Raw genomic sequence first — 16,782 nt, 5'->3', positions numbered from 1 at the left:
CCTACGTCAGATTACAAACTAAACGTTATCGTAGCAGTCCCTGCGATAAACTAATATGGCAATCTTATCTTGACGCTCGGGCCAGGTGCGCGGCCACAGCTTTGGCTCCTCAGTTGCCAGGGGGCTGGACCCCGGCTTAAGGGGCTGCCCTTAGGTAGCCGGGGGGGCTGGCCCCCGGGTTAGGCTCCTTAGTTGCCAGGGGGGCGGCCCCCGGACTCTGGGCTCCGTAGTTAGCCAGGTGGGGCTCAGCCCTCCGGCATTTATTCTTCCCAAGAATATCGAATGACAACGCTGTAAAGCTTAGCCTCTTAATTGAAGTCAATGATTCGCCTTCAAATGGCCGGGTATGCAAAATGACTGCCGTGACGCACGAATAGTGGTATCAAAAATTTGCATTAAGTTAACGGATTTATTTGAAGGCGCTCTACTGTGTCCATTGTGATTGGCTTTGTACAATGATTTGGACCAAAAATTTCATAATTTTGGGTTTTAAATCGAGCCGCATTTTCGATTAATACCGGGGAATATTATTATAAAAAAATATTAAGATTGTTTTTGGTCTGTACGTCTTATACCAAAAATCGAACGCGTGAGATTTTTTAGTGGTTAAAATCCATCCTTATTTGTTACTACTGATTAGTCGTTACAGCGCTATACCTAGATCAGTTTGGTGGAAGAGTGCCAGCAGCCAACTTGAACCTGGTTCTAACAAATCATCAATGCATGGAAACTCGTCTTTGGAAAAACCATTGAAATATTAATTCGTGAAATATGTTTTGAAAGTGCCTATCTGGTATCACTTCTCTGATTCTTTCAAGATGAAATGTAAACATACCTGGGTAATGCCGCAACATGCCAGTGGCACTTGCGAAATATTGCCAAGACAGCGATGGGTCCGCTTGATAATTTTGTTCAAACACCTCGTCCAGCCCCTCAGACCACTGAAGTGCATGTTGAACGTGAGGCCCTGGAAAATATAGTTGCAATGATAGCTTGAACCATAAGGGTATTCTTCTTTCCCATTAAAAAAGTCAAATGAACGTATTTAGATCAAGCGGAACTATACCCCTTCTAACATGAAACCTGAGATCCATAAGAATAAATGCAGGACAAGGCTCAAGTCACAATGGATATGGTTCCTTTTGATTTCAATACGTCAAATGAAGCTTTATTTTGATAAGATTTAATTTCATAAACATCTACAAAACTTGCGCGTAATATTAGACTGATCGCATACGTTTAAGGGGACATTGACAGCGCTGAAGAAAGGAAAGAGGAAGACGAAAATGAGAGGAGAGATGGATAAGATTATGGAAAAGAAAAAGAAGAAGAATGCGGGGGGTTGAGATTCTAGCCATAGCCCCGGTCAATAATAGGATGCGACTTATTACACCGATCGAAGACGTTGGAGAGGATGTGAATGGCGCCGTAGATGGAGAGGAGGAAAATATAAATGAAAACTGGGATGTAGAGGAAAATAAAAATAAAAAGAAGATGAGGATGAATCTACAGAGGAACAAGAGGAAGAAAATTGGAGACTCATATCGTGCTCCGGTCAAGTTTAAAGGCGCGACTTACACAGATTGAGGACGTTTAGGGGTGTGTGGACGGTGCTGAGGGAGGAAAAGAGGAAGATGAAAATGAGAAGAGAGATGAAAGAGATGAGGAAAAGAAGAGGAAGAAGAAGAAGAGAAGGAAGAGGAGGAGGGAAGAGGAGGAGGAGGGGGAGGAGGAAGGAAAATGAGGAAGATGGAGGTTCCAGATGGTCAGGTGTAAGGATGGGACCATAGAGTACATAGAGTCGTAATGTAAGTGGGTGAGCTGGCGCCACTTTTAAGCATTTTCCAGGTCCCGAATTCCGAGACTCCTGTGTGACGCCGGGTCACTTTTTCGATACATAATCGATTTTTTGCGATACACGGGTGCCCGGCCATCTGATGTACACAAAGAAGATAGGAATCACCACGTATTCCATACCGCCATTTTGGATCGAACATGTATCGGAAAAGTGAGCCGAACTCGGCGCACACCGGGCTCGGAACTCGTCGAGCAGAACATGGCGCCAGCTCTCCCATTTACATTACGACTCTATGTACTCTATGGAAGGGACTTACACTGATCGAAGACGTTTGAGGGTACGTGGACGGCGCTGTAGTTGGTGTTGACGGGGATGCCGTAGAAGTGGCGGTCCTTGACGAGGACGATGTCCTTGTAGACGGGCTTGGTCTCGTTGCCGTCGAGCTTGCGGGCCGGGTGCGGCTCTGGGTTCTCCTCGTTCCCGTGGATCCGCGAGTACTTGGAGCTGTGGTACGTGAACTTCTCCGCCTCCTCCTCCTCCAGCGGCTCGAACGCCTCCGCCAGGTCCTCCGCCGCCTCCATTATGCACTGAAAACACACCTCCACCTCATCAACTGGAGAAGTGGAGATCCCTCGAAAATCCCCAGGAGAATCGACCGGTAGTCGGCACAGTGTACTTAAAATTGGACGTATTTCTATCAAACAGAACTGTGTGCAGGTGAGAAATATGGGGTGTGCTCCAGAAGCTGCATAAGAAGCAATGTAAAAGTGGGCGTGATTCCTTTTGAAGAATTGGAAAATCGGGATTTACATTCTATCAAACAGGAACTAAGCGCCAACTGAATGCGGAAGTCATGAGCCGCGGGCATGGCACGAGAGCCTTGTGGACAGGGCTCATGAGTTAAAGCGCCCCGACGACGATCTCCACCTCGCGCCTCAGCTCCGCATTGCCGATGACGTCACTGGTACTTTATTATTCTCATTCACTCTTACGGCCAGAGAACTGACGAGCACACCCCTTATTTCTCACCTGCACATAGGTCTGTTTGGTAGTAATACGTCCAATTCAGTATTTAATAATGATGGAGACGAATGTATTTACTTCTTCATTCATTAAATATTAATAAACTTAAATATAATTAAACTAATTTGATTCACTTCTTCATTCATTGATATTAAGGTGCCATAATTGATATTTAAGTGCTACCTTGTAAATAAGTGCTTAAATATTATTCATGAAAAATGGCTGTCCGCGTTGAGTTTAACAAAAGTTGAAGGTGTACTGGCAATTTTGGTGGCATTAAAGCATTTTCGACAGGGAGACTAAAACTTTACAGATCAAAGTACACGATTCTCCACTTTTTCCATTGTATTGCGGTAGCTTTCATTATTATCATTGCGAATTTCCTAGGGAATCTTATTTACTTTCCATCGAGACAATATAAGCATTTTTTTACATCTTCTGAGAAGAAGAAAAAAAACCAAAAAAAAATCTGATAGCGAAAATTGAAGATTTAAGTCGAACTTACGATCACGGCCTCCATTTTCTGCTTGAGCATTTGATCAGCCGATCGGAACGATGGATTTAAGAATGGCCTCTCCATCTGTCGGCAAAACTCTTGCGTTGTACTGCTTATACCGCTGCAAAAGGACAGAAACATTAAGAGCCAATGATAATGAGTCTGTTACCTACAGGAGATGAGAGATATGAGAAAGATGTGTTGTTTCAGTTGTTTGCGTGATTATTTTTCTGTTCAAATTATGTTTTTCTACTATCTCTCTCTGGGCAAAAAGTGCCCGAGGACGGGGTAAAGAAAACGCATGTTTGAATCGACGCAAATTGTCGCTCAAAAGGTGGATTTTTGACATTTTTTAAAAAGCCAATGTAATTTTTCTGCAATTTTACCAATATAAAGTTTATTCAATAGGCTGTGTCTTTCATGTTGACTGACTCTCATTATTTGATAAAGGCTACCTCGATTTTCGATTTTTATTTTTCTAAAAAATACTTTCAAGACTTTCTTTGCACTTTGCGCGTAAATCAAATCCTGGCAAATTTTGCTTAAGGGAGTGAACTTGAAAAAAAGGAAAAATAGGAATAATATTTGATGATTTTGAACTATAGAAGTTCGCACTTCATTCCGAAACGTGGAGTTAAGCATGTGTACTCTCCTCCGTTACACCGCACTATACATTTCGCAAATAGGGACCACAAATTCTGGCTCAGGTTAGAAACATCGTTTGTACCATTAGTTTCCCTATGCGGATAAGTGTGTTTACGGATGAGCCAGAAATTATAGTTCATAATTGCAAAATGTAGTCAAGTTTTTCTCCGCATGGAATGTAATAATACTCTCTGTAAATCCGAATCGTATTCTCAAATTCCCCGTGCACCCTTGTATGGAATCTTAACTTACGGCTCTGATTTCGGTGGCTTTTGTCACGGTCGAACCTAGCTCCCACAGCTCAAGTCCAAGTTTGACGGCCCAAGATTCAACTCTGAAAAAAAGAAAAAAGATGTCCAATTTTTATCAGCTCAAGAAAATCTAAGTCGATCTCAGGTAAGGAATATTTTGACCACAAAAAAAATCGCTGTCATTTACCTATGCCAACATTTAGATGGCAAATCTTCCTTAAGTCCTTAGCTCATACAATACACAAAACGTCCAACCATTCGGATCAGTTAGACCAAATTTTCTAATTAGGAACTTCAATTTCTGGCTCACCTGTAAAAACTCTTATGTGCATACGAAAACTAATGTTACATACAATGACACCTCCAAATATTATTACAGAGAGCGGAGCATTGCGGTGCGAGTTCACGCCTGACATCATCGCGCCTTCAATTTTGCAGATGCAATACGGACATCCATCAAGCACGAATAGTTGTATCTTTGCGCCGTCGATGCCGCCTCTCATATGCATACGAAAGCTAATGGCACATACGTTGTTACGAAACTGAGCCAGAAATTGTAGTTCCTTATTGCAATAATAGTGCAATTAGGACCTACGCGCAACTGAGATGAGCCTGGAAATCGACGTTTTGGTGTACCAGTGTCATATCGACGGAGAAAGTTAGCAACCACGTTTCTCGGAGAACACGCGATTTTTCAGGAAAGCCGAAAAACTGTCTACCTTTCTCATCTTAGATGGTAGATATAAAATAATTCTTAAATATAACAAGGATGAGATTCATCATAAAAGACTCTATCAAAATTTTGAATGATGTTTACGTCCGTCAGGGGAAATGGCCAAAAAACCGAGATATATGTTCTTGGATGAACTAAGGGCCAACACGTAATTCCGAGATGCATGGCTTGAAAATTACTATTTCAAACCTATTTTCCGCCGATCTTAACTGAATAAAGACTAAAAGTAGAATTTAACAGGACCATGTACTCTAATTTGCCTCTCCGAAGGTTCAGTTGGTCACACAGCTGGATAGAACATCATGCGTTTATTACTGGATTACTGGATGACAGAAAGAAACTGACAGCCCATGATTGCACTGGCACGAAATTGAATTGATGAAAAATGCCGACACCTCCAAAATTATTATTACGGAGAGCGGAGCATTGCGATGCGAGTTCACGCCTCACACTATCGCGCCTTCAATTTTGCAGATGCAATACGGACATCCATCAAGCACGAATAGTTGTATCTTTGCGCCGTCATCAACGCGCGCCTTTCTCCTTGCTAATTTTCCTCGCCGTGTTTGATTCCGTTTGCCGGGTCAATTTGACCCAACTTGAGACTTTGCGTATAAAAAGAAGTCTTGTGCAACTAAGGATCAAGTATCTTCTCACTAGTTCTAGGCTATACGACATTTTAATTTGTAGAACATCTTTAGAAATAGCCCTAAAAATGTATCCTGCAAAAGTAGGAGCTTTGTATACTCAGTACTTATGAAAAAGGGAACCATCTTGGGTTTACCAACCAAGTTTCGATCCGTGGGTTTCCTTATTGGATGGTGAAACTGCCAAACCACGAATCTCGATTTTCAATGTTGCGCACCACATGTCATTCTTTATTTATTTATTTATTTATTTTTTTTTTTTTAAATGAAAAGGACTACTCATTATCAATTCATGAAAACTTCCGTGATTTTTCTCCTCTATTTTGGTGGTGAAACACTCAAACCACGTATGTCAGTTTGCAACGTTGCATATTTTTTGGAATACTTTCTATCATTTTGGATGTAAAAAGATTGTGCAAGAACTTATAAGATGCTAAATTACCCGTTCCAGCAGTTAGTTTTACATCTTGGCATTGCTAAAGTAACTGCTGTAGCGGGTAGTTCAGCATTTTATAAGTTCTCGCCCACTTTCTTTACACCCAGAATGTTAAATCAACTTCACTTTTTTTCGGTGTCCTTCTAAGGTATTCGTTGAACAGAATCAAGCCTTTGAAGGGAACTAATTCCATAGTGATGCTCATGTTGTTTCTTGATTACCAGCTGATAAAGAGACACATTCATGTGCTAATTTCCTTTCTGTGAAACTTGATCCATAGTTCTTTAGGTCGAGTTTCTTTCGCTTAGGCATAAAGTTACGCCCTATGAAGACAACACCATACCAACATTTATATTCTCTCAAATTGCTTGCCATATGTTAACTTTCGAGAGAAGCCCTTCATTATAAATTTTTTTGGAGACCTTAGATTAAGTTGCAAGTAAATTATTTGAAAATACCAAATCAAAAGGTTACAAGTTTGTCAAGAAATTCTTATTTTTAGTAGAAGACATAACAGAATTGCTCAATGTTCATATGGTGATCTTCTTTCTCTAGGAAGCGTTCCTTTTAGCTCAAGTATGTACGTTCAACTCAATATTTCATAACCTATAAAAAAATCACAGGAATTTTTTCCAACAACGTGGCAACGATTACGTGCCTTACTTTTAGGAGACGTTCTTCATCATTTTTTTTAAAAAAACCTTAGATTAATTTGCCAGTAAAATTCTCTTAAAAGACCGAATAAAAAGGGTAACAAGTTTGCCAAGAAATTTTTATATTAGTGGAAAACACCAGGATGGCCCAATGTTCAAACGATGATTTTCCTTTTCTAGGAAGCGTTCCTCTCAGCTGGAACACGTTCAACTCAATATTTCATAACCTATAAAAAAACACAGGGATTTTTTCCAACAACGTGGCAATGGTCACGTGCCTAGTTCAGCTGCTACAGCGGGTGTAATGAGACTTACTTCTCTTCCTCCTTGGCGCGACTCTCGGACAAACAGACGACAAGAAGTACTGCACACAGGGCCGCACCACGAGGACCGCTCACCATCTTAGCTCGCACATCCTCCGCCGAAAAAACCCCGACAAAAACCGGAAACCCAAAAACACGCCGACGGAAATCGAAAAACACGCCGCGACTATTTTCTCACATGTTGCCCGAACGAGGGACCCGTGTTATTACACAGCGGCGCGCGGCGTTGCCGGCTCTCGTCGATCCCGAAATTCGGTTCCCGAAAAGCGCGGCCAGGTCCCCGAAAAACACGTGTTTTTCGGGGAGCGGGCATCGACGACTGCCCGCCGGACCGCCGTGGGGTTTATAACTTCGGTCCGGCCCAAAAAGTGGGAGTGATTGTTTTGAATCGGCGATTTTCGGCGGACAGTGGCAACGTTGCAGGTTGTATTTTTAGCTGTTTCGCGTCTCGGCGCTCTGCTCTGCGCCCAGAAAAAATAGCCCCGGCTTTCAGTTTCAAATTCCGGCTCGGGTGCGCTGGACCCGCTGACCGAAAGTTCTCGCAGTAAGAAATTCAAAAGAATACAATATCATCCACTGCCTGGGGAAAAATTAACGATTAAAAGCACCCTAGAGAACGGAGTTTCTCTTATCAGGAAGCACCCTGTGAAATTTTTCAAGTAAATATACATCTTAAAATCAAATTCTGGATTTTTTTTTTTTTTTTTTTTTTTTTTTTTTTTTACTTTTCCCGACAGGTATATTTGAATCATGGAGAACGAAAACACACCAACTCGGTAACTTGAAAATGCAGTTCTCATTGAAAATAGTCAATTTGTATCATTGAAGTTAGCACATCTGTCATAACTTGAACTTTTAAGGTGTCCTTAAGTACTTGTTTTTCTGCACTAAAAATATTTTTCTCAGTCCAACTTCTTCACCTACTGTGCAGTTTTGTACGTGTCTTGATTATTTTCATTTTTTCAATTTGGTGTGTTTTCGTTCTCACTGATTCATTTAATACTTTGACCAGATAACGTGTCCAATGAAAAAATGCAAACTTTGATTTTTCAATGATTGACTTCTAAATTAATTCTACATGTATCCATACTCGTTGAGATTACTTTTTTGAAAAAAAATATAAAACAAGGAAGAAGAAAAAAAGCAACATCCGCATGTCGCGCTTTGGAAGAACGCACTAGAAGCGTTTGGATACTACCAAATTTATCTTAAAAAAATGCGAATTTATTCGAAAAATTGTGGAATCTTTCTAATTTTCCAGTCAATTTAAGGCTCAATTTGATTTGAACTATCTGAAAATTCTATGAAAAACGTTCATAATCTTTCTCAAAAATTAATATTTTATCAGAATACAGGCGCCTGGCTTATCAGCGTTCTTTTTCAGCCTGGTAGATAAATCTTCGATGGATATAAATAAATACTACAAATATAGTTGAAAAAATATTGGAAAGTAAATGACCAGACAGAAAAAAAATACAGACACTTCAAACGGGACGAAATTAACTTTTGACTGTCTTGAAAGAAATACCTGACAAATGATGACAAAATTCAACGGGGTTCTTTTTAAAAGGATTCTCGGCTTAACTTCCTGGCTTAATAGAGGTACTTTTCCCACTGAACGTAAGTACTTGTAAGTACTTCAGTAATCGATAGGAGCCCCTTTAGGACGTGAATATTTCGGAGAAAGTTTCCTTGTAGCCGTTAATGTTTGCTTCTCATTGGAAAAAAGTCTGCTCGTCATTTTCAGTCCTCTCTCAAGAATAAGCGAAGTTGCCAACAATTCTGCCATTATTTTTCAATTTCAAGGCGTAGAAAAAGGTTAAATATTGAAAATTGTTCAAAATCTCGGGAATCCTGAGCAAAGTATCTGAACTCAACGGAATTAATTTTGAAGGAGGAAAATTCGTGCGAATCTAAGCTTTATATGTTGATGATAACACGACTTGATCTCTTTCGATTCAATTGTTAAAGAATTACAATACGGTTGCAATAAGGAAAGTAAGACTTTCCATCCACATCAAGCCATATTTCAGGAAAAGATGGGTCTCATCAATAAATCAGAAATAAAGGAGGAATGAAAATATTCACACTAACATACATTTATTAAATAGAAATAGTAGAAAAATTTACACAGTACGTATGAAATCCTAAAATATTAGGTAAAAATAAAATTAGGCTGATTTTAGTAATATATCTCGTAAAATAAAAAAGATAGATACATTTGAAAGAATTAATCTTAGTTATTTCATTTTGATTTTTAGGATTCGGGTAATGCATACAATTTTGATATGATCTGATTTGATGGGCAATGTCACATATTACTCTGTTAAATTTCCTGTGGTTTTACCTGGAATACACGAATAAGCGGAAATAATCAAAATGTGTCCACTCTCATAAACTGTCAGTGGTTCTTTTGGAACACAATAATCTAGGAAATTTTTTATGTGATAATTAAAAAAAATCAGCACAATAAATCCAATCGATCGATACACGAAAGGAAAAAGTGAATGAAAATGCAATGTCTCGATATGAAGAGATCAAATACTGATTTTTTCAGGTAACATTTGTACCTAATTATCTAGTTTTTTTTTGCTTGAAGTGATTACCGACAAAAAAATTGTTCTTTGAATCTACTCGTGATATCAGAGAAAAATACTCAAAAATATAGTTCTTTAGGTATCCGTCGGAAAGCATAATATCATTTTTAGGAATAATTGCAAGTTTAATATTACGTCATATTATTAGGAACTTAATTAAAAATTATGCCACACAAAGGCAATATCCTATGCATAAAGAATAGTATTGTTTTACATACGCGTGAAAAAAGAAAGGCGATTTATTCATTAAAAACATTAAATTGTGAATTACAAAAATAGTGAAAAAAGAATGAGAAAGTTCGAGCAGGGTAAAATCAAAGTAGACATTTTCAATTCGATATAGCTATTCTATAGAATTTCAGGATATAAGTCTCAGTCGAAAAGAATTACTGAACTCTTTCAAATTCAATTCAAGACATATACTTGTGTCTAAGTTAGGAACGTAAAATCAGTATAGCTTAGCATCCCATGCATCCCATATCATACATTTACGGGCAGGGCGGCACTTTTAATTCATTGTAAAAATTATAATTATTATGTCTTTCTTTTAAACGTCCCAAATTATGTTTTTCCGACTTTCCCACATACATTGTTCATTCCAAGGTTTTGCCTGCCTATCTAGATAAGTCAATATTTTAAGGAACTAACTTCCCTGGGTTGAATGGGATAAGTTGATTCGAACTTTCCGAGTCTTGAATACTGTAAGGGCAGTTAATGAAGTAAGATGTGAAGATTAGGTACTAGATCTTCGTCTCTTGAAACAGACAGGCGTGTGAAGCAACTGCTAAGACGACTCCTTTTGAAACTGGCTCAGTTGCCTTTCTTACCTAGCAATTTGATTTTTCTCGACATAGACACCTGACTCGAATAGTGAGGGCACGAAACGAGCAAGACGGATGGTGTCTACTTTTCATGATCAAGTTTGAAATTTCACGTGAGATATTTCGAGAAACCTCTGAAGGCGTTTGTAAAATAATTTTCAGATTGCAGATAATCAGCCCAAGCTAGAAAATTATAAAAATAATGCGAAGATCGTCTACACCTCAGTAACTTGAACCGAAATCCTTGGTATCATATTTGAACGAAGCTCAGTCTGTGTGAATGAAGTATTTTTTTCCATGTTTTGGTGACATATCAAGCCCTTGAAAAGCATGTTCCATATTTTTTTAAGGGCTCCTAATATTTCAAGAAATATTCCAGTGAGATTTCGAATCCCTCCTATTTTTCTTTTATTGCATGACACTCTGGCTAAAGTACCGTAGTAGTGAGAGTATGAACACTGAAAGATCCATTTTTGATTGGCTAGGACAAATTGGTCTTTATGGAGCTCTTTGGATCGAAATATTACCGGAAGTTGCACGCAGATTATTCAAAATGACAGAAAATGAAGTATAATTTGTCTTTCCTACCATGCACTTCACTCAAACTACATAATAAGAGGCATTAACTCAGTCTTGAAATCAATTGTTTGCATTACAGTTAAGAATTTTGCCATTTAAACCTCTTTTATGATAAGGTTGGTAACAATCGAGAAGCTCTAGTAGCAATGACTTTTATAAATCATCACTCCTCAAAAATTCTTCAGAAAACTGCGAAAGGTCACTTTTTGGAGAATCCTTTTCGGTTATCTTTTAGGTCAAATTTACGAGAACAAAATGTCTTTAAAAATACTACCACTTTACATGAGATAACTTAACATTTTTCAATCATTATAAGTGTTAGAAAATTCGAGTAAATCGCTCAAAATTTTGAGAACACTTTCCTCACTCAAACTTTACCTTTCGTAAATTTTACTAAAAAAAAAAAACCACAACGAGTCTCCTAAAACATACATATTACCACCTCACAAATTGCAGCTTTTTAAAGACTTGAATTTTTAAATTTACAAGATTCTTAAAAGTTGTTTTAACAGTCGTCACTAAGTCTCACACGTTCGCAACAAAGCCTCCCCCCTCCTCCAGTATTGCCACCATTTTTCTGGATCCTAAAGGTCTCCATGGAATCCAGAGTCCATACTTTCTCTTCAAAAGTACTCTAACTTCGACAAAACTCTAGTTGAGTTCAGTCTGCACTTTGATCAACCTTGGTTGGCGTAGCGCTAGCATCGTCGACGACTGTGGCTCCCTCTGGCGGCAACTCCACCTCGTTATGCGTCGGCAGGGTTTCCGGAACTTTGGGCGGCTTGACGTGGAATTTGTAGAGTGAGAGAAGCCACGTCAGGACGTGGAGGAGGAACAGAAATGCCGTCGTGATCGAGACCACCATTACACTTTTGACAGGGTACTGCCAGTTCAAAATGTTGTAGATGTACCGTCGGTGCAACCTGGAAAAATCAGACAGGAATAATTGTGAGCTGTAGCTGTAAGAATGTTCTGCAAAATGGATCGCACTGAGAAATAGATTGGTAGAATTTACCACTCCTTCACGCTGTATTTCACGCAGCGTGAATTCAAGGGCGATTCTATCAGAAAAATGGTTACCTGTACCAGTATATGGTAACATTTACCTTTCTTCTGACAGAATTGACGCTGTGTGAAATACAGCGTGAAAGAATGGTAAATTCTACCAATCTTTTTTTTCAGTGCGACAAGGATCGGCAATGTATGGATGAACCGGTGGACAAGATACAATTTTAAGCATATTATTACACGTTTCTTAACCAGATTTGAACCGATTATCTTCCAAATCACGTAAGTGCCAAATTGCGAATGGGAGAAAAATAAGAAATTTATTCGCCTTGTTGACAATCTTCGAATTCCAAAGAATGCATGTTCATTTAGAAGGCTATTTTGAAGTCAAAAATGATTGATTATACCAGAGAAAACAAAGCAAAATAATCCCTCTACCACAAAAGTAGAGATGGGCGCTTACGTGATTTGGGGAATAATCCGTTCAATTTCGCGCAGAATACTAATCGCGCAACGAAAGTTACTGAAATTTGTGAAAAATTATAACATTTTTCCTGAAAATCCTCGGACACATTAGGTTGAATTGTGATCATAATTATTTAAGAAATTTTGGAAAAAGTGTACACAAATCATCCAGGAGATTCGGTAGTAATACAGCAACGTTTAAGTGTTCAAACGGCGTTCTTCCCTACTGCCGTGCTACCCAAGTAGCACAGATTGCGATAAGTAGCAATTACATTGTAACAATATTGCAATGCCACTGAGTGTTGTGTATGTTGCCTAGCTCCTATTTGAAGGGGCCCCTTTATTGAAACTTATCGCAATGAAATTGAAATAAGTTTCAATTTTTCAATGCATCGCATTTACCCTATCATTCTGACGCATAGAGCTCATTTTCATAATTGTTTAAATTCTGCATAAATCGACTAAATGATGTAAACATATCGCAATTTAATGGGGGAAATAATTACAATTGTATTGAAATCAAATTGCAATTCAATTTCAATATTTTCGTTGCAATGTGGTACTTCGGTAAGGGAAAACGCCGTGTGACCATCCAGATGTTACCAAACTGCTCCCCATGAAACATTTATCTTTGAAGAAATTCATGCACATTTCTTTTTTAAATCTTCCAATACCGTAGATTCAATTGCGATTGAAAGTCTATGAGAATTTTGGGGAAGCTAGACACAAATTTCCCTGAGAATTCATATTTTTCAAAGAAATCTTGGCAACGCCTGATGGCTCATACTGCGTTTTTCCTCAGGAAGGCAGCCTTAATCTTCGGGAGCTTCGATTTCGGCCCGACGAGAGCCCAGGGATCCGGCACATAAACAGGTCGAAGTAATCGTGAAAAGTTGCGGCTTTGTGGCCGCCGATCGGAGTTTAGTGCTTGCAAATTTTAGTATTTCAATAAAATGAGTCGGTGAAAATTTATAACCGCCATGAACATCGGCGCGGACCGCGGGACCGCACTCCTCTCTGCGAGCCGTCGATAAAAGCGCCATCAGGGCGGTTTACAAAAACGTAACCTCGCAGATAAATCTGCTCCGAAGGGGTTGTTTACCGCTCACAGGCACAACGTCTACGATTATTCTGCTCGGGTATTACTCTCAGATACCCTATAACCTCTGCACATTGCCTTCAAAATGGAGTTAGATGGTATTGAAGTATTATGTTTTTACAGGATTCTTGTATGTTGCCGTCCACGAGAGAGTCTATATCGACGGTGAAACTACCAAACCACGTATCTCGGTTTGCGACGTCGTAGACTTCCTGTCATACTTTATTTTTTAAATGAAAAACTACTTTACGTCCAGTCTTGAAAATTTCTGTGATTTTTCCTCTTCGTGCGGAGAAAATTCTGTGAAAATTTCAAGGAATGATATTTGATTTGGTCTACTTCAAAAAAATAAAATGCGAGCGTAGATTTTTAAACACCGCAAACGAGATACGTGGTTTGGTAGTTTCACCGTCGATATGGTTCATCCTTAATAGCACATGAAAAATAAGATTCTTCAAAAAATGTGTTTTTTTTTTATTTTTAAGTTTTGCGTCTTGGAGAAATAATTAAAGAATATTGAAAAACATTTTAGAGAACAACTTTCGCATTCCTAGTTTTGGCACATCGAAAAAAAAGTGAAGTTGATTTAACATTCTGGATGTAAAAAAGGCGTGCGAGAACTTATAAAATGCTGAATTACTTGCCACAGCAGTTAGTTTTACATCTTGGCATTGCTAAAGTAACTGCTCTAGCGGGTATTTCAGCATTTAAAAAGTTCTTGCTCACTTTTTTCACATTCAGAATGTCAAATCAACTTCACTTTTTTTTCGGTGGAATTTTTTTAATGTTAAAAAAATAGAAATAAATATATTCTGAAGATGTCTCGGAAAATCTAATTTTTAAAAATATTTCAAAGTGTAAAAATAAAACTTAAGGATTGCTCCTATGAACATGTCAAAAACTTCTCCGTAGAGAGAATTTTAGGAGACGACCTCAGCATTCCTGTCTCGGCAATTCCTTTTTTATGTTCAAAACGAAGAAATAAATATATTCTAAGGATGTCCCCGAAAATCCCATTTTAAAAAAATTGACTGTGCAGATCATCAAAAGCCGATTTTATAGGATCAATACATTTTCTCCCGTATGTGCGAAAGGTAAGATTTGCAATGCAAACAGGAATTGGAACTTTTTCGAATTTTATTGCAGTAAAGTTCAAAACGATGGGCCCCTTCAATTAGCGAACACACAACGTATTTATCATTCCGATCCAATAGGAATAATATTCCATGAAAATTCAATTTATTGCAACCTGCACTGATTGGGAATGTCTCCAAAAATTTTGAGTCAGTGTCGTGGTAAAAAAAAAACTAAACTCATAGGAAATCAAATTGAAGCTGTAAAATCTGGGGAGCTTCCACAGACCACGCTACGTTGGCTGTTAGCAATTATTAGACGTTGTGCCTGTAGACGTCAATCGGTAGCCCATCTGCAGGGATTGAGCAGGGTCGGCAGGGATCGTTGGGAGCCGTCATTGTCGCAACAGGAAAATAATAACCGCGAATCGGGAATCATAACTCAATGATGCGTTGCCAAATCGTTCTGTAAATCTCGAATTTTGGTAAGAAAAGCCATGTTAAAATTGTAACAAAAGGACTCGCGGGTGGTTCACAAGTCCAACGGGGGCAACTCACATAGCCATTGCTGTAAGTGGTAGCCTGGGAAAAATGAATACACTTCAAGGTAGTTTATGTCTACACAGGTTCCGTTTTATTGCAATGGTTCTTTCGGAAAATAACTAAGGTAGCGATCGAAGAAATCAGAAACACCTCCGTTTTTTATGCGACGACCCGTGATTTTACGATCATAGAGCATAGACCCTCGGTTCAGGATATAGAACACCAAAGATTTCAGTGATGGGGTCCGAAGTTCGGTTACCTGGACCGAATACTTTAGTGTTCCGTATTAGCTAGAGCTCAGATTTTGTAACCAAAGTCGTCATTTTTATGCATAGTGCATTATTCAAAATCACAGTTTTCCAAGTTTTTGCACAGCCTTGGAATCAGTACTTACAAATTCTCCACACTGGAAAAAAAAACACATTGGATCCAGAGTCCAGACTCTTAAAAACATCGACAAGAAAAAATACTCTTGATTTAATCAGATTTAAGTTTAAATCAAGGAGCAGGCCTCTTAATTTGAGCAGGTTTCCTTTTGATATAAGCTTAAATCTGCTTGAATCAAGAGTCCTTTTTCTTGTCAATGTTTTCAAGAGTCTGGACTCTAGATCCAATGTGTTTTTTTCCAGTGTAATTTAAATGAAAAACGCCTCAATCTCGCATAAAATTTGGCTGCATTGTGATGAATATTGCATCCTTTCACAATGCATGCAAAAAACAGCTCGGTGCACAATGAGCTCTGCACTTTCGAAGAAAATGATCAATAAAAACTTGACTACTGGGACCATGACGTCATACTCTGATGGCGATAGGCTGCTTAAGCTAACATCCCGAGGAGCATCCCTAGTTTATATTCTCATGAGTATAAACCAGTCGAGTATCAAAATTCGACGGTCTCATTTCAATAGCAAGGATTTGCGACCATTCCTCACAATAATGCGTACTCTGAGTCGCGTTCAATTTCCCTTTATTGACGATGAATATTTGACTTATATGCAGAGCACTACAGGCTGAATTTGCTCCGCGTTATATGTCTTTTTTGCGTTGCCAGCCGGGTGTTTGCCAAACTTTTTGCAAAAAAATAGAATTTACGAATCTCTAATCCTCCGGTATTTTCAAAAGCTTACATTTTCATGTTATTGTAACCATTCGATGCTTTCATTATTCAGGGAGAGGCATGAATGATCGATTATTGATTTTCCCTATTTGAAGCTATTGAAAAGAATCGACTATTGAGGTGTGCATTGCGAACCCCCGGTTTATCGGTCCTTTTTCATAGGTTCAAATGACAGATCAATCGATATATCGCAAAGCACGCCACGTCGTCACGCCACTGTTCCTCCCATTGACTAAGACATAAAGGCCTGTTTGTCCGGCTTTCATCATATCAGACATGCAAAAAAGTAATGAAATAAAATGACAATTTGTCTTTATACTGACAGCAGTCTTCACACATTGTAAGTGTGGGAATCGCATAATTTTTTGCCTAATGATAATTTGATTACATGTTGCAATAGGGAACCTCTATTTCTGGCCCATTTTAGAAACAATATACATGCCATTGGTTTTCCTATGCAGATATGTGATTTTAT

General features: G+C 38.7%; 2 protein-coding genes across 3 annotated transcripts in view; both read right to left on the bottom strand.

Moving 5' to 3' along the window:
- Window positions 1-7,512, bottom strand: part of Ca-Ma2d (Ca[2+] channel Muscle-specific alpha2/delta subunit) — a 47,698-nt gene extending 40,186 nt beyond the window's left edge. The window contains 6 exon segments of the mRNA XM_019056629.2: window positions 836-967; window positions 2,115-2,385; window positions 3,327-3,371; window positions 3,373-3,438; window positions 4,215-4,296; window positions 6,998-7,512. Coding sequence (XP_018912174.2) covers window positions 836-967; window positions 2,115-2,385; window positions 3,327-3,371; window positions 3,373-3,438; window positions 4,215-4,296; window positions 6,998-7,083 — 682 coding nt within the window. The 5' untranslated portion in view covers window positions 7,084-7,512.
- A 1,574-nt stretch (window positions 7,513-9,086) lies between these two features.
- The window catches only part of LOC109040659 (protein rolling stone), a 66,795-nt gene continuing 59,099 nt past the window's right edge, over window positions 9,087-16,782 (bottom strand). For both annotated transcript variants that reach the window (XM_019056653.2, XM_019056655.2), the window contains exon 6: window positions 9,087-11,925. In XM_019056653.2, coding sequence (XP_018912198.1) covers window positions 11,664-11,925 — 262 coding nt within the window. In that variant the 3' untranslated portion in view covers window positions 9,087-11,663. The remainder of the gene's footprint in view (window positions 11,926-16,782) is intronic.

Source organism: Bemisia tabaci, chromosome 8 (assembly GCF_918797505.1).
Source record: "Bemisia tabaci chromosome 8, PGI_BMITA_v3".
NCBI lineage: Eukaryota > Metazoa > Arthropoda > Insecta > Hemiptera > Aleyrodidae > Bemisia > Bemisia tabaci.
The sequence above is the reverse complement of the archived record's forward strand: the minus strand, read 5'-3'. Positions and strand labels throughout refer to the sequence as shown.